Below are 24,768 nucleotides of genomic sequence, written 5' to 3' on the forward strand. Positions count from 1 at the left end.
ACCCAAAAACAAAAACACTTTTCCCCCCCCCCCCCCCCAAAGGAAGCTACGACAAAGACTATTGATTTTAGAAATTACCGTAGCCGGGATAGGGAGGATAGAAAGCCAAAAACATTCCACACCTTGGAGCACGGCTCGCACAAACTCGGTCCTACCTGCATATGATAGAGAGGAAGTCGACCAAGGTATGATGCAAGAGCGTCTATAGCCATTCCGACTCTTTGGAAGCATCCAAATTTGCATGCCATGGTGAGTGACCTTTCCATACCACAATATGTCATCACTTGACCTTGATAGAACATGACCAGTAAAAATAATCTCAGCAGATGGCTCTTCAATCAATTGGAGATGGTTCTCTCCTCCATCGTCATGATATGGATCATATACCGCAATGTATGATGGCGACATGACCCAATGGAAAACACCATGAAGCACATGAAGAACACTAAATGGCACCAAATGAAATTTATCTGTGGCGACAAGTGTTGATATGACCCATATTCCCGTCTTCGATGAGTAAGTGTCAATCATCAATTTGTCATCTAATATGTTCATATAAGTAACACCAAACCTCACAACTCTGTAATTTGTGACAAGTCGGGTTGTACTTTCTTCGCAGACCAATCCACTCGATATTTCAAGAAAATCTTTGTGAGGTGATGGAATGAACACCCACTTTTTAGTTAAAGGGTTCATTACATTGTAACTAGTCGAGTCGTCACCACAAAGAATGATGCCATTAGACGAGCAAACGAAGTGGCCAAGTTCTCTTGGGATGGAATAGCTTTCGTTACTTGAAAGGGATAGGATTTTGGTTTTGGGTCCTCGAAAGGGAAGATGATTTCTAGGGAAGTTCTCGGTTTGCATGAAGCCCAACAAACGTCCAACTCGACCTTTTCTACGATTGGCATAACAACGAAGGAACAAAGGGTTGTTTATTATTTGGTTCCATCTCTTTGATACGCACATGAATTTGAACACACATTTTGGTGGTAATCGAGATAATATCTCGATCAAGACATCATTCGAATCATCATGAAAACTAAAGCTATAATTGTATATGCAAATATGAAAACTTTGAGGTTTTATTTTTTGATTATGTAGGTAAATATTAAGGCGATCAAATAGATAAATTGACAGTATATTCTTTTTTGTAAATGTCAATTAATTACTACCAAATCCTTGAAAATCCATAATGAAAAGAATAGGTAATTGTAACGTGTGTATAACATAATAATGGCATCACATGCTTATTATGGCATATCATTGAAAATTAAAATTAAAAGTAACAAAAACTGAAAATTTAAAAGAGAAAAATTAAAATGTTTATATCTAAAAATAATAATAATAATAAATAAAGGAGTACATGTATAATTTTGTGTTTTAATAGGGACAAAAAGCGTACCATGTCTTTTTTGGAATCAATAATAATAATAATAATTGCAGAGGAAAATTCTCATCGAGTGGTTGTCACTCAATTTTTTCTGAAATTTTATCGGGGTTACTCGACTTTGATTTATTGCAATCCCATAATTCAACTTCAATTTTAATTAAAAATTATTTTTCTCGTCTCTTTCTATCACTGAAACTAACGTTTTTAGTTGCGTTATAAAGCCTAACATCCAAAAGCCTAACATCCAACTGATTTCTCACTAATGCTAACTCACCAAAGTTTTTGTGTCTACTACTAACTAAAAAAGGAAAGTTAGTTTTGGTGCCGAAAGGAGACTTAAGTGATGAAATCGTAATAAAATTGAAATTGAGTTACCACAATAAGATTTCGGTGAAAGTTGAGTGACCTAGAGTGTAATATGGCCATTTTAATGAAGTGTCAATCGTCAAACCTCAATCTCCCAAGCCCTTGTGTCTTTTTGGATGAAAATAATTTCAAATACCAAATTAAAATAAATAAATAAATAAGAAAAACAGAAACAAATACTGAATTTCATTTTTAAACCTTTGAAATTTTCTATTTTATTATTTTTTATTTTTTCTAGTTTTGTAATTTTAATTAACTTTTAATGCCTCATCATAGTAATCTGGCACATAATTGCTTATTTTTATGACCATCGAAAGTAGTTTTTTGTAGAATAAATGGCACATTAGTAGTCCCACGGCAAGGTGAGAGTGGCCAAATTGTAATAAACTTGAAAGTTGATTGATCAGATTGATACAAAATAAAGTTTAGTCTCACCTACAACCAATATGATGACACAGGATTTCCCGAGTGTCTACGACCTTCCTAGTGTCAAAGCTTCAAAGCTAAAACCTAAAAGGTAAAACTCGTTAATTTCAAAAAATAATAATAATAATAATAAAATTTAAACTTTGTGAAAAGATGGGTAGTCGATAAAACTTTTAATTTACTTACATCATGTACAAAATTTAAAAGTGCCTTTAAACAGAATAATTAGCATGTACCTTGATAAGAATTATCCAGGCTCTTAAATTTGCTTACAATTAATTAATGGGGTGGATTTTCACTCAATTTGTGTGAATATGATGTTCATAGTTAAAAATCCCGAGTTGAGGTAAATCGAGCAAAAATGAGAGGTGAAAAGGATGGATTTGCATTAATAACAAGGAGTTGGGTACTTCAGGATGGCTTCGCAAGTTTTTGGAGACCAAATTTGCCATTTGGAGGGATGGAGTTGGGAGCCAAAATGGATGATATAAAAAGTTTGGGATTAAATTGAACTTTTCAGATGTGGTTCCCAAACCAAGACTCTATCCCTAAGACTCATCGGCTTCGGCTCGTCTGCTTACCTCTGCCTCTACGTGATTCCTATGTGGAAGTGATTAGGACTCCACGTAAGGGTTCAATTTCGGTATTATACTGTTCATACAAAGTGTGTGTACAAAATTAGTTGACAAAATAACCGTTAACAGACTCCAAATTATTGATTTCCAATGATTTAAAAGTATGTTTTTAAAATGACTGGTGTAAATATTACTTTGTCAACCAACTTTATATACATTGCATACTCTCAATTTTGTATATGGTATTGGAAGAGAGACAAAGTAACTTTCCTGTAAGGGTTCAATTTCGATATTATACTGTTTATACAAAGTGTGTGTACAAAATTAGTTGACAAAATAACCGTTAACAGACTCCAAATTATTGATTTCCAATGATTTAAAAGTATGCTTTTAAAATGACTGGTGTAGATATTACTTTGTCAACCAACTTTATATACATTGCATACTCTCAATTTTGTATATGGTATTGGAAGAGAGACAAAGTAACTTTCCAAACAAATTTATAAAAGGTCCCAATATAGATACAATGCATGTACATAAGAAGCATACGAATGGCTTATATATATCATATGAACAAGCAAAATGTCTGAAAGATAAAAGGGAAAAAAAAAATCTGATACAAAATGAAGACCCAAAAAATGGTGTAGAGATTTCCAATCAATTGTTACAGCTCCATCTTGATGTAGGAACACAGCTTAGATAATGGCACCAGCTACAGTGTTTGTTTGCATTTTCTCCTCTAAACAGCATAACCAATCCTACTGTAAACCTGCAAAGTGGAAGGGAGCAAGAACAGATGTAGTTAGTTTTCGACGTCGGAAGAATCGTGTACGGTATGTTTAGTTGAGTGAACTAGTCGGGGCATCATGTAGAAACTCGACCGACACTTTGACATTTGATTTGATCATATAATGTGGCAAAATTTTATGAAAATAAAGCTTACCCGACGATCAATAAAACTGCGGAAACCATCAAGAAAGCGTATTGGAAAAATGTATACTTGGACTTGAGGCGAGTATCGGCAGGAAGATTCCGACGTTCCAGCCAACCGAATTGGGGTCGAATCAGCAATAAAAAGCCAAGGAGAAAACCGCTCAAAAATCCTCCAATATGAGCAAAGTTGTCAACGTGTGGAAGAATTCCGACTGCCAAGTTAATTGCGATAATGACCACCAGAGTAATCAGAGCTGCCGCCTTTATCAACAATGAAAATTGTTAAATACAAATGAAAAACTGTTCATCTGATTTCTGAAAAAGCAGAAAAAGAGCATAAAATTCTCACCTTATTAGTATAAATAGTCCAGTTGGTGAGTAACTCGGATAGCATTGCACCAAGAAGTCCAAATAGAGCACCAGAAGCTCCAACGGATATACTTCTTTGAATAAAAAGGGCAGAGAGTATGCTCCCACCAATTCCAGACAGAAGGTAGATAAAACCAACACGTACTGCAATGGAGGCCACGTTGTCAATTTCAATCACATTACATATTCACAGATGTTGACTTTCACTTTACACTCTTGTAGCTAACCAAAGGCGTAAATAAGATTTAAGATACATACCAAATCCAAATTGCTGCTCAAGGCGAATTCCAATAAACACGAGGCTCAGCATGTTAGCAAGTAAATGGATAACACCAGCATGCAGCCAGATACAAGTTATTAGCCGCCATGCTTGATTTTGGTGAACAATTTTTTCCCATTCTAGCGCTCCCAGTTTTTCCAGTCTGCAAAAGTAGAGGCAAGAATAATGTAATTTCTGAAGAGAGAAAGACGAAAGCAATTAACGGAACAAGGGGGCACTCAAAGAAGCCTCCCTCCCCACCACAGTCAAAAACAAACACAACACAATGCAAAAATCAATTCCACTGTAGAGTATAAACCAATCAACTCAACGAGAACTACAATTTTACATTAAGATGAAAAGTTACAACAATAAGCTGAAAATGATTCAGGTAGCGAAACTAGGTGGATATCTAAGGAGATCAATTTTGGAGGTAAAATTGTATCAATTTTAAAAATATTGTCAAAACTTAAAATGTAAGCTAATGGCAAGAGGAAAATGACTATAACATTTGGAGGTGACTGAAAACTGCTCAAGTACTTCACATTCAATATCCATTAGTCTAGATCAATAGTACGGAAAGAAGAATTGGCAGGGTACGATAGTTTAATTTATGATATTGTTTGTTTCTTAGATATATAAGAAAGTGCTTTTTTGTGTGTTCTTTTAAAATTTTGATTGCCTGTTGTGGTTTGCTAGGGATTCAACAAAACAGAATGGAGAAAAAGGATCACACTGAAGATTTCAAACCTATCGGAATTACGCTTAGTTTGTTGATATTCATGACCAATTATGGGACACCGAGCTATGGCGATCAATCAATTCATCATCTAAAAAACACCTCCATGAACGCATAACAAAACCCCAACTGGCCCCAATTATTCTTAAGATCCCATCCCATTCAAATAATAAGTAACGTCAATACAATAAAAGTGAAATTAGACTCAGCTTGCAACCAAAATCATACTAAACCATTGCACTGTATAAAGGTTCAAAAACATATACAGTCAGATGTAAATCTGACAAATGAGAGCGTCAAAATCCAGAGCAAAAAACCCTATCTTATAATTTCAGAGCAACCAAGTAGTAGTTAGCTAGCTAGAAGCAAAAGTGGGTAACTAATTTAAGAATAAAGAAGTTAATCAAGAAAAGTCACAGACTTGAGTCTACAATCAATTCTCAAAGTAAAACACTTAAAAGTCAGCCATTAGTTTCCAAGCTAAAAAAATTGAAATGAATCCCAACAAATACTTCAACAAATTAATCTAAGTTTCAATTCGAGAATCGAAAAGGGGATATAATAATAATAATAATAATAAAGCGAAGAGAGAACCCCCAAAAGATAAGGAAACCTTACGTTGACGAAGAAGGGCCAAAAAGAGGATTTTCCCCAAGAGGTTGAAATGAAAGTCTCCCTAGAAACTTAGCCACACAATCACCTCGATACCCATTATGATTCTTGGGACAATTATTTACAAGCATGATTACCACAAACATGGCAACATTCGCCACAACAATCATAGGCACCAACCATGAAGTCCACTGGCTGTCCGAATAACCCACATCATATGTCCCTCCAGATGCATAATAGCTTTGTGGGTAGCGCTGATTTCTACCCTTAGTTGTCGTTCCTCTCTCCAGATCCCCATTTCCCATCATTTTTTTCTCTCTATTTCCACAAAAAACACACAGTACGTATGAATAATTGAATAACAAGCTGTATCTATAATATATATTTATATCCCAGTAGAATATGTCTTAGCTTCAAAGATGAGAGAATTGGTAGAGATTTCAATTCAAGAATAAGGACAGGGCAACAGGGTTTGTAAAGGGATTGAATTTGAGTTGATTATCACTTTCAATATGTAGTCGTTTGTTTGTTGAGCTGTGCGTGCAAAAGGAAGCTTCGTCCGATGCCAAATGTGCCTTTTAACGGGTATTGAATTCGTGTAATTATTATATTCTTTTCTTTAAACCTTTCTTGTAATTTTTTTATGCATAAAGACGCACAATTTTACAACTTTGGAGTAAATCATGGCCTATCAAATCCGTGTCTAGGACGCGTAGGATTTTTTAATACGCGTGGGACCCAAGTTTCCGAGTAAGAAAAGAAGAATTATGGAGAAAATATTTCTCGCCGAATTATTTATTATTCGTGAGCCCAATTATTTGAGGTTTTTTCCGAGTAAGAAAGATTGAAGAATTTTGCTACTTTATTCAGATGCATAAAGACGCACAATTTTACAACTTTCGAGTAAATCATGGCCTATCAAATCCGTGTCTAGGACGCGTAGGATTTTTTAATACGCGTGGGACCCAAGTTTCCGAGTAAGAAAAGAAGAATTATGGAGAAAATATTTCTTGCCGAATTATTTATTATTCGTGAGCCCAATTATTTGAGGTTTTTTCCGAGTAAGAAAGATTGAAGAATTTTGCTACTTTATTCAAAAAAAAAATTTATCCGAATAGTTGACATCCTCTCACATGCTATGGATTTTGCGTAAATAAAAAAAGTGAGGCCCTCAACATTGTGAGTCAGTCATCTATCTGTCAACAAAATTCGGGCACTGTAACATGATCGTAAGAAGTATTCAAGTGAAAATTTTCTATGCTTCGTTTTTTTCACAATTTTCTCTTTTGTACTTCCTTACGTCTGGTCACGTCCCTAACCTAGAAATTTAATGACAGAGAAAAAAAGAAGCAATTTTGACCATACATTCCTAATTTGTTTATTTGGAGTACAAATACACTGAAATTTTCAAAGAAAATTTAATCAAAACTTGCACTGACTATGCAAAAACGTGCGATTATCTTTATTAAAAGTAAATTTAAATTGTTGATAAAAGCGTGATAGATGAATATATAATAATTTGGTCTACTCGTCTCGATAAGATTGATATTTTAAATGGAACCTCCGCACCCAATATAATATCTAAACTTTATTAAGATTTAACAAACAATTTGATCCGTTTAAAACTCAAATCAGCGTTCGAATTTCAATGTTATGTGCTCAAATAAGTCATTATCTTACAGAATATGTTAAAAGATAAATTTCACATCGATTAAATATGAAATCGATAATCAAATTACGAAAAATGGGACTACTCTTAACAATGTTAACTTCTTAAAATGAAATTTCGAAGATCCAATTTAATTAAGAATTAGGAAATGATAAACCCACAAACTTTTAACATTGTTTAAGACAAGAATTAGTACACGATTAGTTAATAATTTTAAAAAAGACTTGGATTTTGACATGTTCAAGATTCTGATTTGTTTGAATATTTCGAAGTGTGAAATGAAATCCCCGGCCGTTCTTGTGTTCAACGAATCATTGACAGTTTGTTCTTGTGATTTAAGGCGAAGATAAAGAAGAGAAAACAAATTGCAATTTGAAGGGTTGGAGTGATGAATTAGGTGTGACAACTATGTCCAACCTATCAACTCAAATATTCAATATAATTTGATTTCGTTGCATAAACGCGTTATAGGGTGGCAGGTAATGGCCACAGGATATATGGTAGAGTTTGTGCGCCCAACTAACCATATACTATATTCATTACACGTATTATATAGTTGGACTTTTTGATAAGCAACGACGTACACTATACATACTCTACACATTTATGACATGTTTGACAGATACAATGTCAATTTTTTGCTCATCTTGCTATTGCTTTGGGTTTGCAAAAAATTGCGTAGATCTTAATAAAATATGCTTTAGGGAACCAACCCTTTTTGGAACTGCATAAAAGATATGATTGTGAACCAATTTCAAATAAATAAATAAAAAAATCTTGAATAAAAGAGAAAAGTTCGTGGTGATTCATCCTGTGTTTAATGAATCGCTCCTTCTAAAAAATCTCTCTCCTCTACCCAACTTGGCCATGTGTTTCTGGGTTGGAGGCGAAAACTAGAAAGTTCATCATTCTATGATAGGTTGTTCACTTGCTCATAGTAAAGAAGGCGACAGACTTTGGTTCACAGCAGACTGCCAACTCCTTTCAAGACTCAATCGTCGGGTCATTGTATGTTTCACCGTACCATAAGGGGTTGTGATAACAATACTATCGAGTGTTGCATATAAAACCAATCTCGTCAAATGTGTACAGAAGTGAACCGAACTTCTTGTTTCGACTCACCAAACAGGATTGCACTCAAACAGGCTGAATTAGGAATAATGACAAGATAATCCATCCCCCTGAAAGGGAGCACAAGGAAACAACTAAGAATATCAATCTGGTAACATCGTTAACTCAGAAAACCGACCATTAGCTATAAGAACCCAATCAACCCAATAAATAATTGCTTTGACGATTGCCTCGAGAACAGGACAACAAATCTCAAATCAGTGTCGAATGAATCTTCTTTCGGGTTTCAGTAGGAGATCAAATATGGTATGCTATATTGCTCTCAAAAAAAACTCCATGTCAAATAAGTCTTACAAGCTAACGCTCAAAACTATAAAAGGCCAACGCCCAAATTGGAATTGAACATCGACAGTCTTACAATATCATTCATAATGAAGCAGCGACAACATTTAAAACACTTAGGAAATTAACGCTTGCCACCACTGCCTCCAAGCTTAGGACCCTTGGGTATAGCACCCTTGGGCACGTTGCCCTTGGAGGCCTTCTGTGATTTGGACATCAACTCAGCCTTCTTTGCCTTCTTCTCGTCCTTGGTCTTCTTTATTCTCTCCTTTATTTCACTGAGAACAAATATTATGAGTCATAATGTGTTCTATTAAGAGCATGGTTGGCTATGCATAAAGGCAAACCTGCTTTTCAGGATACAAACTTTGCCAAAACAGGATTTTGAATTTTTTCTAATAATAATACTTTCCAATAAGTCTTACCTTACTTTAACCTTTTTGGAACTGCATAAAAGATATGATTGTGAACCAATTTCAAATAAAAAAATAAAAAAAGTCTTGAATAAAAGAGAAAAGTTCGTGGTGATTCATCCTGTGTTTAATGAATCGCTCCTTCTAAAAAATCTCTCTCCCCTCTACCCAACTTGGCCATGTGTTTCTGGGTTGGAGGCGAAAACTAGAAAGTTCATCATTCTATGATTGGTTGTTCACTTGTTCATAGTAAAGAAGGCGATAGACTTTGGTTCACAGCAGACAGCTAACTCCTTTCAAGACTCAATCGTCGGGTCATTGTATGTTTAACCGTACCATAAGGGGTTGTGATAACAATACTATCGAGTGTTGCATATAAAACCAATCTAGTCAAATGTGTACATAAGTGAACCGAGCTTCTTGTTTCGACTCACCAAACAGGATTGCACTCAAACAGGCTGAATTAGGAATAATGACAAGATAATCCATCCCCCTGAAAGGGAGCACAAGGAAACAACTAAGAATATCAATCTGGTAACATCGTTAACTCAGAAAACCGACCATTAGCTATAAGTACCCAATCAACCCAATAAATAATTGCTTTGACTAGGATTGCCTCGAGAACAGGACAACAAATCTCAAATCAGTGTCGAATGAATCTTCTTTCGGGTTTCAGTAGGAGATTAAATATTGTATGCTATATTGCTCTCAAAAAAAACTCCTTGTCAAATAAGTCTTACAAGCTAACGCTCAAAACTATAAAAGGCCAACGCCCAAATTGGAATTGAACATCGACAGTCTTACAATATCATTCATAATGAAGCAGCGACAACATTTAAAACACTTAGGAAATTAACGCTTGCCACCACTGCCTCCAAGCTTAGGACCCTTGGGTATAGCACCCTTAGGCACGTTGCCCTTGGAGGCCTTCTGTGATTTGGACATCAACTCAGCCTTCTTTGCCTTCTTCTCGTCCTTGGTCTTCTTTATTCTCTCCTTTATTTCACTGAGAACAAATATTATGAGTCATAATGTGTTCTATTAAGAGCATGGTTGGCTATGCATAAAGGCAAACCTGCTTTTCAGGATACAAACTTTGCCAAAACAGGATTTTGAATTTTTTCTAATAACAATACTTTCCAATAAGTCTTACCTTACTTTACCAAAAGTATCTTATAAATACAGCCAAACATGCTCTAATATATTGCTGAAAACATACTCATAACGCTTCTACAATCATGAGAACATCAAACATTTGAACCCTAAACATACCGTAAAGCAGCTTCACGTGCAGCATCACGGACTTCTGGCTTTTCAGCTCTTTTCTTCTGTATGACTTCCAAGGTTGCACCAACAATTGATCTAGAGTAGGGCTTCTTGGTGGTTCGGCGCCTCTTCTTCACAGTTTCAGCAGCAATGTCCTGTGGATCAGTCAAGTCACACGAACCATCAGTGTCAACAGGATAATGAAGGAAGTCTATTCATCTCAAACACCAAAGAAAGTTAAATGAAAAAGAATTATCAACTAAATTTCACCTTCTTATGTTGTTTCCTGTATACAGCAGTCCATGTAAGCTTTGCAGGCCTCAGGCGGTTGTGAAAATACCTCTTGCATTTTGAGTTGGCAAAGAGGAAGACCTTCATCGCGGAAAGGGCAAAAAAAAAAAAAAATAGAGCTTGGGTGAAAAGTGAAAACAGAATACGCACCTTCACCAAATGACATAAATAAAGTAGGAGAACAATAAATGTATAGAATCGGCCAAAAAAAGTGAAACTTGATGACTGAAGAAACTAGGCAAAACGTAATAACGTAACAGAAATTTAATAAATCAAGCACCAAAGTATTAATCCACCTGTGAATCCGAGCGAATAAATCTGATACCCTTCCCTGGGTATATCTTGGCACCACTGAAACGACAAAGCTCTGTCCTGATTATCCACAATTAACAGGTGAGTCAAACAGAAGTAAATTAACTCTGAAATAAAACTGTAAAATCTCAATGGAATAGAAGCAAAACTTATCCAAACCAAGCCCCTTCTACCCCCCAACTAAAATACCAGAGTACAAACAAGGAAAACATGCAAAAATAGCATTGTCCAGTAATCATATAAATATATCATCCCATGCTCTTCAAGAGTCGGTAATTGAGTATACTTCTAGGAAAATGGAGTACAATTTCTATAGTAACAGTCACGAGGCCTTGTAATAGCATATATATTGCACCAACAGCAAAATGAGGAGCAATATCACCTCTGACATCTCATGAACTCTTTGAAACACATCAAACAACAAAGAATAGTCTAAATAAGACGAATGCATTCTATATTTATCGTCTAATATCATCTTCTATTTGTCAAATGTAAAACAAACAAATTCCAGATAGAAGCATCTATTAGAACACCGTATGCTACTGTCTAGCAACAAAACTTCGTAAGTCCCCCAGCAAATCTAAAATCATACTAAAATAACGACCCCTTAAAATTCCAATATTACCTACATCCAATAAATAATTTACAGTTTAACACTAACGTGCAATTTCTAGCCACACCATTACCATTTTTATTCAAATAGTAAAACCAACCCTTAAAAGCGACACACATCTAAGCCAAGAATTGGATTATGCATCGAGAGAGAGAGAGAGAGCAAAACTAACTTGAGAACCATTGTTACAGTAGCCGAGCTCGCCGCGCTTCGTCTGCTCCTGGAAATGCAGAAACCCTAATTCCTGGTGAGCAATAAATATTGAAAGGCTACACTGCATGTGTGTGATTTTGGACATTCCATTCATGGGCTCTTAAAGCCCATATATTGTTGGTGGGCTCAATTAATAAACACCTATGTGGGTTCCAGCCCTGTTAAAGCCCAATAAAAATTAGGCTCCACGAATGATGGCAAAATACCCGCCTCCGTCCCAAACCACTCGACTCTTCTTGTTTTATAATTTTAAATTGAAATTAAACAAACAAATGAAATAAACAAGATGAAAAATCATATCGTTTGTCCCATACTATTGTTGCATTAGCGAGTTAATTTTAAACTTTTTTAAAGCTAAGCGAGTTAGAAACCAATCTTTCATTAAAATTGCACGATCAATCCTCGAGATGAAGACGATTCAAAGTGTCATTTAATAAACTGAACTATTGGAAAATAGGTTTCATTGGTTATACTATTGTTGCATCAGCGAGTTAATCTTGAACTCTTTTAAAGCTGAGCGAGTTAGAAACCAATCTTTCATTATAATTGCACGATCAATCCTAGTGATAGAGACGGTACAAATGTCATTAGATTATTACACAAATTTCATAAAAAAATTCAGATACGTTGATATTAACAACATAAATATATAAATCAAAATCCGATATTGTACTTCCATGAGTTTGAGGGCAAAGTTGATGTCTTGGAAGACACAGACAACTATTACTCGAAAATTAATATAGGAAAACAATGGTGCGAAAATTTTTACTACTCTTTTGACAGTTTACTTCAGCAGCTTTCTGATTATGCTGCTTTGGCTGTTTCCCGGACCAATGCAAGCTTAGCCAGCAGACCGCACAACTGAAGATATGAACCGACTCCATCACAAATCCTCATGTGGGCAAATCCAGTTTCCTGAGTATCCAACAGAAGAGAGTGTAGGTAAAAAAGAATGGGAGAAAAGACGATATAGAGATACAACGGGTTCAAACAGACCTTCATGAATTCCAATTTCAGATATTCTGCCATATCGTAGTTCTTTATAATTCGGAAAAGGGTAGTGATTATATCGGTGGGTGAATAGCCCAAATCGTAGAGCTGCTTCAAAGAAGCACAAGCTTCATCGAATTTCCCTTCAATTACATTGCGTACCATGTTCTTCACATGCAAGGGATGAGGCTGATCACAAACCTGGAAGCCAACCAAAAAATTAAAAATAAATCCACACAGTTCGAAGATTAACGCTAAGACAATGCTGAAATTCCTGCCTAGAGACCTTGAAAACATTTTCTTGGTTGACGAAACCAAATCCACTGTTTGTCGCTTGCAAGTTGTTCAAGGCCTGTCTCATGTCACCATCAGCCGTAAAAATGATTGCTTCAAGACCTTCTGGAACATAAGGAACCTACATCATTACAAAATATGTCAATTTGGCCTTGACTTGAAATTATCGTCCCAGATACATGGGGAAAATTCAAGCCATTCGAATAGAGAACATAAAACGTTGATCCTAAGTGAAGACATTTTGAGTAATTACAAAATATGTTAATTTGGCCTTAACTTGAAATTATCATCCCAGATACATGGAGAAAATTCAAGCCATTCGAATAGAGAACATAAAACGTTGATCCTAAGTGAAGACATTTTGAGTAAACACAGAACATAAGAAAATGATAGTAGACCTGGAACTTATCTTCGGTGCCACAAAGAACATTAGGGTCTAATAAAAGCTGAAAGCACATTAGAGACCATGCTAATACACGCATTTACAATAACATTAGTTGGGGCCTCACGTTCAAGCAAGTAGAGATGAAAATGGAACTATTTAGCAAAAATACTAAAGGGTAAACGCCATAGACAAATCAATATATGAATTCAATCAATCAGCCATGTGACTTTAGAATTTTTAAATAAAAGCAGGAAAATGCATTTCTGAAATCAGAAATGTCACCACATTTAAGACATTGACAGACTTCACTGAAAGCTTGGAAGAAAGCTGTTCAAGGAGAGTATAATTCAAAACGGCATATTTATCACAGACAGAAAACGTATGTACCTTTTCTGCAGCAACCACCACCATGAGACGTCCAAGGATCTCTTGATCGGATAATCTTGCAAACCGAACAAGGGCACATCTGCTCTGAATGGGCTCAATAATTTTTGAAGATGTGTTGCAAGCAAGTGCAAAGCGCGTGGAATTTGAATATATTTCCATTGTCCTCCTCAAGGCTTGTTGAGCTCCAGATGTCATGCTAATTTACATTCAAGAAGACAATAACACAGACATGTCCAGAACAAATATAAGTAAACAACTTGAAAACTAAGACTAGACAGACAGAGACCGCCAAGCTACAATATAAGCAATTGCCTGGCTAGTAAATGCGTTAAGATTAGACGAGGAAAAAAAGAAAGGGAATAAATTATGCACAGAAATAATGGTCCTTGCATGAATTTCACTCACAGGCAGAATGAGCACATTAGCAACTCAATCATAAGATCACTCACCTGTCAGCTTCATCCAAGATAATTATTTTGTGCCGACCAGGGGGCAGAGTGACTTTCTTCTGGGCAAACATCTTTATTTTGTTTCTCACAACATCAATCCCTCTGCACAAGAAAAAAAATCACCACATTTTCAGAAAATCAACCAAGAGTACAACAAAAACAGAGAAAATAGAGCAGAGTCATACTTTCACATACCTGTCATCTGATGCATTCAGTTCTAAAACCGCCTCTCTATAATTTGGTCCCAACAGTTCATGTGCAAGTGCCAATATACTAGTGGTTTTCCCGGTTCCAGGGGGGCCCTGTAAATGCATTCAAGAGCTCGTAATGACAATCTTCATATGTATCCGAAGGAAGTGACGTGTCTAAACTGAAAGTCTCCTGAGAGATAATGAGGAACTTGTTTGTTCTATCATTACTCTCCCAAAATTTAATAATCGCCTTAGCCAAAAAATATTTATTAAGCAAACAACCAAAAAGATAGGAATATACATAAAAGAGAAAATAATAGAAGAAAGATAATTAAAACTAACAGGGGATTATTTCTCAAAACGGTATACAATTTTATTCCAAGAATAAGAAGAAATTACATATAATTCTAGCTCAAAAGGTTCTTCTAAACCAGAGGCATCATCAAAGGGGGCTCATAAGAAGTGGTGGAAGAAAAGATTTACAGGTTTGAGTAATAGAGGTAGTAGCAGAACAAGCACTCCCTATGGAAGTACAGGAAGCAGAAGCAGTAGTGGCAACTATAGCAGCAATTATGTTCAGTACAGGATTTCCTTTGAACCCCTTACGACTTGTTGGGTATGTGGACTCGACTAGTAGTAAACTATAAAATTTACAAAAGTTCAGATTCAAACTAGGTAAGAATACAAAGTAAGAGTATTCAAATCATGCTAGAGCAAGGTACAAGCATCTAAACACGTGGTACAACATCTACACGCAGTAACCTACAAGCATTTCCCACACTCACGAGTAAAATCCCTACATTATCAAACCAGAACTCTCCTTCGTTTATTACCCATAGTTTCAAAAAAACTATCATTTTTTACCTAACCTCCAGTTTCCAGTATGCTCCAGCACTTTACAAAATATGCTTACATCACTGAAGTTTAAAAAATACATATACAAAATCGATAGAGTAATACGATGAAATAAATAAGACTGAATGCTTACGGCTAAAATGAGGTTCGGCATGTTTCCATCTCGCGCGATGACTTGGAGCCTGGCAACGGCATCTTCATTCCCCACTATGTCCGCCACTTTGGTGGGCCTGAATTTCTCTACCCACGGGATTTCTGGGCCAACGGCTGGTGCAGAAGACGACGATGAAGCCATTAATGATTCTACGAGAGATTATAGTTTTACAGAGGATTAGCAAGCTCAACTGAAGAAGAAAACCCTTTCAAAAAAGCGGGGAAAACTCTTTTCCCTAATTTTAAATGGTCCCTATCCTAAGGCCCTCGTACGGATTCAGGACCAATTCTTTCATTCTTCGCATAACCATTCTGAATGATCCTTTTGGTACGAAATTGGTCCTTTTTATCTCACTCCGTTAATTAACGGTTAAAAAGTCGATCTTCTAAATAAAGTTAAATAAATAAGAAAATAAAATAATAAAAAATAAATGACAATTTTTCAACCTCAATAAACTTTTTCAATCTTGGTTCAAGTGATTCCAATAAGGGATTTGGTTAAAATGTATAACCAACCAAAGTTTTTAACTAAAAGGTCTTCAATTAAAGTTCTAAAGGCCCATATAGATTAAAAATTCTAATTCGTCCAAAATTACTTATCGAAAGTCCTAACCTAATTTCATTCCCCATTTTGCCTTCATCCTTCCTGAATTCTGTGAGACTTAAGTCACTTGACCGGCGGTAGTGACCACGGGGATGATCACGTCTTCACATGGGACAAGTGAGTCCCGTATGAATTAAAAAATCCCGATGCCCATGGATTGTGCACGATCATACTCATGATTACTCTCATAGTTCGTGTAGCATAACCCATTTTATGAACCCTAATTTATCCTCTTATTCTCTCTTTTCTTTATATTTTAAGATTGATTGCATTTATATCACTTATTTTTTCAAATTGATGCACGAACCAATTGACTTCCCTACATTTCTCCAATTCACCCACTTCCAAATTTATTTATTTTTTTATTTATATAATTAAAAAGGTAAATAAAATATGTTGAAAAACATATCTCCCATTGGAGATCATTCAAATTCATTGAAGATATTGATGGATTCAATATTTATTTCGTCTTTTTCTTCAATTATTTCGAAATACTATGACATTCTCATTCTCATTCGAATATTTTTATTTTTATTTTTGTTTTTGTTTTTGTTTTTGTTTTTATTTTTTTGTCCACTCAATGTGATAGGCTAAATATCTAGTTGCTATGGTTACCATGAAATTTTGTTAACCTTTGATTGATTGACTGCTCGTTTTCAATTTAACCCTTGTTTGAGGCTCATTTTTTTTTCAAAATACATTCTTCAATAATGATTTGATATTATTTCAATCACACATTTTTTAATAAAATAATATTACACGCAAATTCAAAACTTTTGCTTATTTTTTAACCACACATTCTGCATCATAACAATATTCAAAATGCATTTTTTTGAGAAAAATGGTGCTCAAACAACCTTTTAATTCCTTTTGGGTTCATTGTTTGTTATAGTTTTGATTGACATCCTATTATTTGGTAAATTTTTAAACTATTTTTCGAGATTCGTGGTTATAATGAGAGATAATAAGTGTTTGTAATTCATGTTTGGTATTAATTAAAATTTTAATTTTAATCTAGATTAAAATTTTAATTTTAATAACAATTAACTTTAATAGAATATATCACGAGACCCGCAACATTTTAACTTTTATCAAAACTTACTAAAAATTCTAATTTTAATCTTCATCAAACAGAGGTAGAATAACAATAGTTTTGAACCTTTCCTCTTTTCTCTTCCTCTCTTGATACTCTCTCCCTCACGCTTTTTATCAAACCTTAATTCTTTTAATTTTTTAAAAAATTTGTCCATATTTTTTCTCTTCCTCCAATTATTTTAAAATTTGTCTATAATTTTTTTACAAATGATCACATCTACTACAAATATTTACCTCCCAATCAAAATTTCTATTAATTAGAATTTAGATTTGCATTTTTTCTATTAAATTGTGTATATGGAATGTATCTAAAATGACTACGTTCAATTTGACTTATATTTAACAAATTAGTTTTATTTAATTGATTATTAGTAGTAAATATTTGTCATATTTTTTTTTCTTTCAATTACTTTAATTGGTTGTTTGTATCGAAATTTCAAATACACAAAAAATTAACGTAAATATGTATTCTCTTGTAATGGGTAAAATATTAATAAAATGACTGTTTAGAATTAAATTGATGAAAATGATGACCAAAATATTAATGAAATTGTTTTTTTATAAATAAATCTTCATTTTTTCGATTCAAGTATGAATCATTCAAAATTAAAAAATAATATATTCCATCTATATAGGTTTATTTGTGCCCCTAATTCTAAATATCTGCATCCGCCAATGCAAACAACACTAGGTGGGTTGTGGGCCAGTCATTGGTGGGTTGTGGGCATTTTTATTTTGAGCCCCCTAATAAGATGAGGCCTTAGACCATTGCCTGGTTGGCTTTGGTCCAGGGCCAGTCCTGCAAGAAGTAGTGTTGATAGAACTGCATTGACACTGTACTTTTTTCACAATGTCCAATGCAATGTTACCAGTATTGCATTTAGACAGTGTACATGTTGAATCACTTTGTACATATAGACTTACTGATAGAAAATATAGGCATATTTCCAATCTTAGTGCGATATTTTTTGATATTCTAGTTTTGTCTAACATCTTTATTTATTCTCATCATTAATAGAGACATAGTTGGATTGTAGATCAAAATTGGTTTAGTTTACCACGAAAAAAATTAAAATATAAGGAATATTGATTGTTAACTTAAAACAAGAACTTGTTAATAACAAGTAATTGAAGATTAAAGTATGGTAACTTCGGTATCCTAGCGCCTTTATGATTTGATTAATTTCCATGATTTGTTTAAATTTTATATTTGCTTATTTTAGTAGTTAATTAGATAAAGTGAAAACAATTCTCAAATAAATAATTTTCTATAACTATAACTAGTCTTAAATATCACTACTATATAAAAAAAGGCAATCCTGAGGCACTGTAAAATGAATAGTAGATTCATCCATTTTGTCATACTGTAGCTTCTTCTTTTCTTTTTTTTTTTTTATTGAGAGAAAGAAACGACGTCGTTTATCTTACGTGTTTGATACAGTGACTTTGTTGCTTTTTTTCAATTTACGCAGCGTGGAGGATTATGTCACATAGCCCTCTTTACTCTTTCTCCATTTTTACACGATACAGTTATGCCTCTCTAATTCTCCACACTATCTTTTTCACCATTTTCTCACGCTATCAACATGTATCTTTAAAAAGTTTATTTTTGAGAAAATAAGTAAGTTTAAATAAAAACATTATTTTTATATATGTACGTAAAAGGTATATAGTAACCATTTGGTTGACCAAAAAATAATATCAATCAAAATGTTTACTGACCGTTTAAATAATAATTTATTGAGGGGGTTAATTCAAGAGTAAAAGTGTGAATTCCATAAATATATAATTGAAAATATGTTTGAAGAAAAATAAATTTTAAAAAATGAAAACCAAACATGTTAATAAATGAATAATTATATTTATTTTTCGAGAAATTGATTTTTATTACCATTTCATTTTTATCATTAAATGATTCTAATATTAATATGTTAGATTGTGCTTCAAAATTACATAATCTATCAAATATAATTTTTAAAATTAATTTTTTATAAAGTAATATATTTGTATGATTTTTTATTTTTTTTTGAAAAGTGAAATGTAATGATACTAAAAAATAGAAAATAATTAAATTCTTATTATTTTTTCCATTTAACTTTGTACATCATTACAAACCTGCCAAATATTTTTCCAAATACATCTGCCCAAAAAGTCCTCTTCGTGTCACGAAGAGGAGTTCTCCGCTCCGTGTTACGGAGAGAGGAGCTCCGTGACACGGAGGGGTTGGGTATATATATTTATATATGTATATTTTTCTTTCGCATTTTATATCTACAATTTGCTCATAATTCTCTTCTGCATGCCTAGGAGGCTAGGTCTCGTCAATTCATCCCCATCTCTTGCTGCCCCGTCCTCTTCTTCCCCCCTTTACGCTCTTTCTCTTTGTTTTCCCTCAAGACCGACTCGCATGACTGATTTCTATACAATGAATTCTGGGAGCTTTGGAATTTCAGGTATTTTTAATTGGGTCTTATCTATTCATATATTTTTTGGGTTTCTGTTGAGATTTGAAGATAAGACCAAATTCACTGATAATTTGAAACTTCTGCCTTGAATGTTTGTGTGTGTTCTACTCTTTCTTTTCATGTCATGTGAAAAAACTCCGTCACTATAAAATTACTTGGTTTTTCTTCAAATTTGGATAGAGAAAAATCTTTCTAGGTCTTCCTCATATGACCTTTTGAATACAATGTTAAAGGTTAAGAATTTGTGCCTTTTGCCCGACCATCAAAGATAAAGGTGTATTTGTGGGTTGAGATTTGTAAGACTACTAGGCTATAAATGCTTTTGGGTGACTAGTATGATATAAAGAATAAAAAGGAATATTCAATCATGTTGAGTTTGAGATCGGACCAATCAGGAAGAGTAGGCAATTGAGTTGGGTAGGTTGGGAGGCGACATGGATGATCGAGGTTGGACTCTGCTTCAAATTTGTGCTTGGAAAGGGGACCTAAAACGTGTAATATTTTTACCCTTAACAGTTATCTTTTCTTGTGTTTTATGAATATGAGCATGTAACGATTTTCTTTTGAGTTTCAGTTTTTAATATATATTTTTTCGTTAATTCTATTGTTTTCTTTCATTCATTGTGCAATGTGTATGGTGTTGAAATTAAGTCATTAATATATATTCACCGGTGGATTTCATTGTTAGGATAATTTAGATCATGAGAAACCCTCACTATAACTTGATGATAAAAATATGGATTTAGTAAGTGATGAATGCAGCACCTCACGTTTTTAGGCAATGAAATAGAAACATCAAGAAAACACTCACCACTTGAACACTTATAGTATATTTGCAAGAGAGTGGTGGTGAAGAGTCCTGCCAAATATGGTTTGTTTTTGCTCTTCTTTTACCCTTTATATTTTCACTGTCAATCATTTTGATACAAGTTTTTGTTCTTTAATTCTAGAACGTTAATTTTTTTTTAGAGTAATCTTGCATATGAATGAAGTTCGCTGCTATTAAGGTTTTCATCCTCTATTTTTATTATAAAATATATTTGTCTTAATGGAAAATTACACTTTCTTGTACCTCTTTTTCCATTTGGTGTTAATTTTGGCATTTTGAGATTAGAACGGTGGTTTTGTTAGAAACTATGAAAGAGTAGAGGTAACGGGGAAACTTCTTAAAGAATTCGATTCTTGTGAAATTTTTGGTTAGGATTTTTAGAAATAAGCACTTCAGCGATGCCTATTAGCTTATTCCTTGTACTTTTTACATGGGTTGTCGGATGTGGGGAGGCATTATATTTGTATGTCACTACTTAGATTTGAATTTTGGTATAAAATGACTATTGGAAGATGAACACTGTAAAGGTCCTTATACTAGAATTTATTGGATTATCATTTGGTTAAAAACTTCTAAATCATACATGAACAAAATTTATTTTAATTCCTAACTAGATTATGTGTGTATTCTATGTGTGCTTTCACTCGCATGTGTTTTGGAAGATGTAAAGGGATGATTGTAAGCGGTTAATACACAATTTTCTCCTTCGAATTTGTTTCTCTATATCTTGTTTCCAATTTTTTTAATGGTTATGGTACTGGATAGTTGACTTGGGATGCAATTGTTTGATTGCTGAGTTTATTTTATTTTATTTGTACAGGTTGAGGCAAAAGATAAAAACATAGGGACTTTTTCATATTGGTAATATAATTATCTCTTGAGTTCTTTCTATTTTTTCATAAATTTTCAGGATAAACATTCATGGTGACTGTAGAGTATTATATGGATTCTTACTAATGCAATGTTGTTTAGGAACATGTTGAGTGGTGCCTTGAACTCTCTGCCAAAATGAAGATTACTTTTACTACTGTCGTTGCACTTTTTTTGGGATGCACATTACTATTTCAAAGTTGATGATTATGTACATGTAAATTTTGGGAAAATGCAATATTTGTTCTTTGTGTTGTTTGCGCATTGTTATTTGAGAACGCCATATTTATTCTTTAGTTATTTTTTGGAAGATTCTACTAGCATTACGAGCCTTAGGACTAGAGGCAGCTTGTTTGGTAAAGCTTAAAAAGTTCGCTTAAAAGTAAAAGAACTATACAATTAAATTAATATTTGTCTTCCTCTACTTTTCTTTCAAATTTCTTGTGTATTTATATTTTAATAAAAACTATAGCAACTCTTGAAGCAACTCTAACTAGGCATCGTTCTAAACCAAGGGTATACATTGGATGCATGAAATCTGGTCGTGTCCTTACTCTAAAGTAAGCAACAATTCATAAAAATCATCTTTAGTTTTTCACTAGATTTTCATTTTTCGTTCCTTAATAACCATTCACTTTGCTGTTTCTAATGTACGGGTGTAAGATATCATGAACCTGAGTACTCCAAATTTGATAAGCAAGGAATTAGGTTTTTCTTCCTGCTACTGAGAAATATATATTATTTCAAAGGAATTTGCTTCCTATATCACTTCACTACTATATAAAAGGGCAATATTATCACTACTGTAGAAAGAATAATAGATTCTTCCATTTTCACATACTGCAGTAATTTTTTTTTTTAATCTCTCGAGCGAAAATGACGCCGTCTGCAAACAAAAAAAAAACATGCAGGCTACAGTGATACACCCACTTGTCCTCAATTTAGGTAGATCTTTCTTTCCTCTTCTCCATTTTCACACGCTACTGCCTGTTCTCTTAATTTTACCACGCAAATTAGCCATAACTCCTTCTTCTCTTTGAGTTTCACTCTGGAATGAACTAGGATTGTTTGTTGTATATTTTGTATGGATTGATTGAGGTCTGGTTGCTCTGAATTTTAGTTCTTATTCTTTTTTTATTGGAATTTGTGGACGTTCTGCAACTCAATTTCATTTAACTGAGTTTGATTGATTTTTTTCCTTGTGTTTTGTGTGAATTGATTTCATTTCGAATTTTTGCTATTAATGTTTTTTTTTTTTTGGGATATGCAATGGATCCATATCAAAATATAAAAAAAAATGAAATGTGTGAATATAAAATAAATGTTTTGGTAGAACAATGTATCTATTTGCGTAATATGTGTGTAAATTTCTTATGAACATTATATTTCAATTAAGGAGTTCCAATGAAGGAATGACATTGTATTGCTTAATTTTAAATATTTGGGAATCATTGAAATGTGTATGGAATAGGTTGGTAAATAAGAGAGTATATAGAATTGGGTGTAGAAATAGCATAATAGATTAACATCAATTGTAGAAATGGACAATATGTTACCGAAAAAGTCTGATTTTATTCTTCCCAAAAACAAAAGTGAGGAAAAAATTATTGAATTATCGACGTGAGTGACTATTTAATCTAACACGTTTCACACATTATTTGATTGCACTCAAAATATGTCTATCATTTATCTACATTTCTGTTCATTTGAAGAATTTATATAATCTCTGTATATATAAAAAAAATTGATCTATATTTTATGTATTTATTTTAGAAATCACGTCTATTAAAAAAATTAAATTGATTAAATGAAATTAAATTATTGTACTAAGAACTAGTGAAAGAAAAAGAAAGGAAAAAATGAAATTTGTGTCTCCATAATTACGGAGTCTTATGCTTGAGCCTCCATAATAATTATGGAGGCCTCTATAATAGCCTTCGTTATTGTAAAGGCCTCCATAATAACGGATTTTGGAGGCTGCCTTATATTGAGCCTCCATAATAGCCTTAGTTATTATGGAAGCTGCCTCTCCATTATTATGGAGGCCTCCATAATGACCTCCATAATAATTATGGAGGCTCAAAGAAAGAAAGAGGGAGGAACTCATCTCTGGGCCACAGGATCTTGGGATACCTACTGTTTTAGACTTTTGGAATTTTCAGGTTCTAACTTCTGCTTTACCTTGAATATTTCTTTACTGTACAATAATATATTTATATCTACTATAATTTGTTGAAGGATGTACTGCTATGATGCTAGCTTTTTTTGCTTTGAATGTTTTTACTGTCCAGTTGAATATTTCTTTGACTAACTATGGCTTGAATTCTCATTATTAATCGATTTTATTGATTCTGCAACTTTTGGTAGAAAAATGACATTTTGTGGAAGAAAGACGAGTGATCGACTCGTATAACTGGTTAGTTCCTTGCCAATAATTACATCTTCCCATATATTTTCAAACATATTCAATACATACGCTAACCAAATCATAATTTATGCATAGCTCGTGCATTGCATATGACATAGACTAGTAGTAATAAGTAGATAGTTCGACACTGTATTCATCACTCTATTAAACATAAACTATATCGTCTACTTGTGAATACTATAAAAAAATGCATGACACTTCGACTTTGAACTACGAATAATAATATCAATGTTAGCATGATGGATTTGGCATCATGAATTTCAAATCTCAAAACTAGGGTAAGTAGGCTTGTTACACAGATTATATGGAAGATCTATAATGGTATAATTGAAAATTAAGACATTTTCATCAATTTAAGAGACGACATATATGATAAATTGGTGAAAATTAAAAGTTAAAAACAAGTTAAAAGAAAAATATTAAAATTTATTGCCTCAACTGTGTTAAATTAAAGTTTAATAACTTAATTGCGGGTTTGCTCAAGGTTTATTGAATGCGGTAACATTTTCCCTCTCATCTAATATCTAGATTTTTTTCCTTAATTTCATCATTTCCCAAATAAAACTCGAACACATGTCGGTGACCTTGTAGGACTTTACCCCATCACTTGTGCTAGACATTAATCTCGAAATATCTAGATTTTGTATAATTATTAAAATGTGGAAATAGTCAATAGCTTGAATCTCAAATATATAACTTGCTCTTGTTGGGACTTGAGTTTTTATCTCAAAGTAAAAATTATGTCCTTTTTTTTTTAATAAGTAAATTATTTTTAACTTTGATCAATAACAAAATTATTTATTTTAAGCTAAGTAATTTGCTTACTCACATGAGAACTTTTTAACAAATATGCTCCAAATGGAGTAATCAACTCATCTTATAAACTCGATATTATTTTAATGTCTAATCAA

General features: G+C 33.6%; 3 protein-coding genes and 1 pseudogene across 3 annotated transcripts; all 4 read right to left on the reverse strand.

Moving 5' to 3' along the window:
* LOC111398182 overlaps positions 1-1,819 on the reverse strand; it is a 3,198-nt pseudogene extending 1,379 nt beyond the window's left edge.
* Positions 1,820-3,238: 1,419 nt separating this feature from the next.
* Positions 3,239-6,237, reverse strand: LOC111398543 (RHOMBOID-like protein 2). The gene is made up of 5 exons (XM_023025498.1): positions 5,679-6,237; positions 4,321-4,484; positions 4,043-4,206; positions 3,704-3,954; positions 3,239-3,529 (listed from the first exon to the last, which is right to left on the reverse strand). Exons 1-5 carry the CDS (start codon positions 5,978-5,980, stop codon positions 3,418-3,420), a joined length of 993 nt encoding a protein of 330 aa, XP_022881266.1. The 5' UTR covers positions 5,981-6,237; the 3' UTR covers positions 3,239-3,417.
* A 3,556-nt stretch (positions 6,238-9,793) lies between these two features.
* Positions 9,794-11,938, reverse strand: LOC111398544 (60S ribosomal protein L24-like). The gene is made up of 5 exons (XM_023025499.1): positions 11,822-11,938; positions 11,021-11,096; positions 10,704-10,805; positions 10,440-10,588; positions 9,794-10,173 (listed from the first exon to the last, which is right to left on the reverse strand). The coding sequence occupies exons 1-5, from the start codon at positions 11,830-11,832 to the stop codon at positions 10,020-10,022; spliced, it is 492 nt and encodes a 163-aa protein (XP_022881267.1). The 5' UTR covers positions 11,833-11,938; the 3' UTR covers positions 9,794-10,019.
* A 533-nt stretch (positions 11,939-12,471) lies between these two features.
* LOC111398545 (replication factor C subunit 2) lies at positions 12,472-15,775 on the reverse strand. Its single transcript, XM_023025500.1, has 7 exons — positions 15,547-15,775; positions 14,563-14,669; positions 14,368-14,469; positions 13,919-14,114; positions 13,139-13,267; positions 12,859-13,053; positions 12,472-12,777 (listed from the first exon to the last, which is right to left on the reverse strand). The coding sequence occupies exons 1-7, from the start codon at positions 15,706-15,708 to the stop codon at positions 12,667-12,669; spliced, it is 1,002 nt and encodes a 333-aa protein (XP_022881268.1). The 5' UTR covers positions 15,709-15,775; the 3' UTR covers positions 12,472-12,666.
* Between the last annotated feature and the right edge of the window lie 8,993 nt (positions 15,776-24,768).

This window comes from Olea europaea, chromosome 8, assembly GCF_002742605.1.
Source record: "Olea europaea var. sylvestris chromosome 8, O_europaea_v1, whole genome shotgun sequence".
Lineage (NCBI taxonomy): Eukaryota > Viridiplantae > Streptophyta > Magnoliopsida > Lamiales > Oleaceae > Olea > Olea europaea.

What these genes read in the sequence shown, in the direction of transcription:
- LOC111398543 (XM_023025498.1), bottom strand. Translation starts at nt 5,980, where the DNA reads ATGATGGGAAATGGGGATCTGGAGAGAGGAACGACAACTAAGGGTAGA. An exon ending in GGACTATTTATACTAATAAG is followed by an intron (nt 3,955 to 4,042) that starts GTGAGAATTTTA and finishes TTGTTGATAAAG; the next exon opens with GCGGCAGCTCTGATTACTCT. An exon ending in GCAGTTTTATTGATCGTCGG is followed by an intron (nt 3,530 to 3,703) that starts GTAAGCTTTATT and finishes TCCACTTTGCAG; the next exon opens with GTTTACAGTAGGATTGGTTA.
- LOC111398544 (XM_023025499.1), bottom strand. An exon ending in TTATTCGCTCGGATTCACAG is followed by an intron (nt 10,806 to 11,020) that starts GTGGATTAATAC and finishes TCCGCGATGAAG; the next exon opens with GTCTTCCTCTTTGCCAACTC. An exon ending in ACAGGAAACAACATAAGAAG is followed by an intron (nt 10,589 to 10,703) that starts GTGAAATTTAGT and finishes ACTGATCCACAG; the next exon opens with GACATTGCTGCTGAAACTGT.
- LOC111398545 (XM_023025500.1), bottom strand. Translation starts at nt 15,708, where the DNA reads ATGGCTTCATCGTCGTCTTCTGCACCAGCCGTTGGCCCAGAAATCCCG. An exon ending in CTGAATGCATCAGATGACAG is followed by an intron (nt 14,470 to 14,562) that starts GTATGTGAAAGT and finishes TTTCTTGTGCAG; the next exon opens with AGGGATTGATGTTGTGAGAA. An exon ending in ACCAAGAAAATGTTTTCAAG is followed by an intron (nt 13,054 to 13,138) that starts GTCTCTAGGCAG and finishes GTTGGCTTCCAG; the next exon opens with GTTTGTGATCAGCCTCATCC.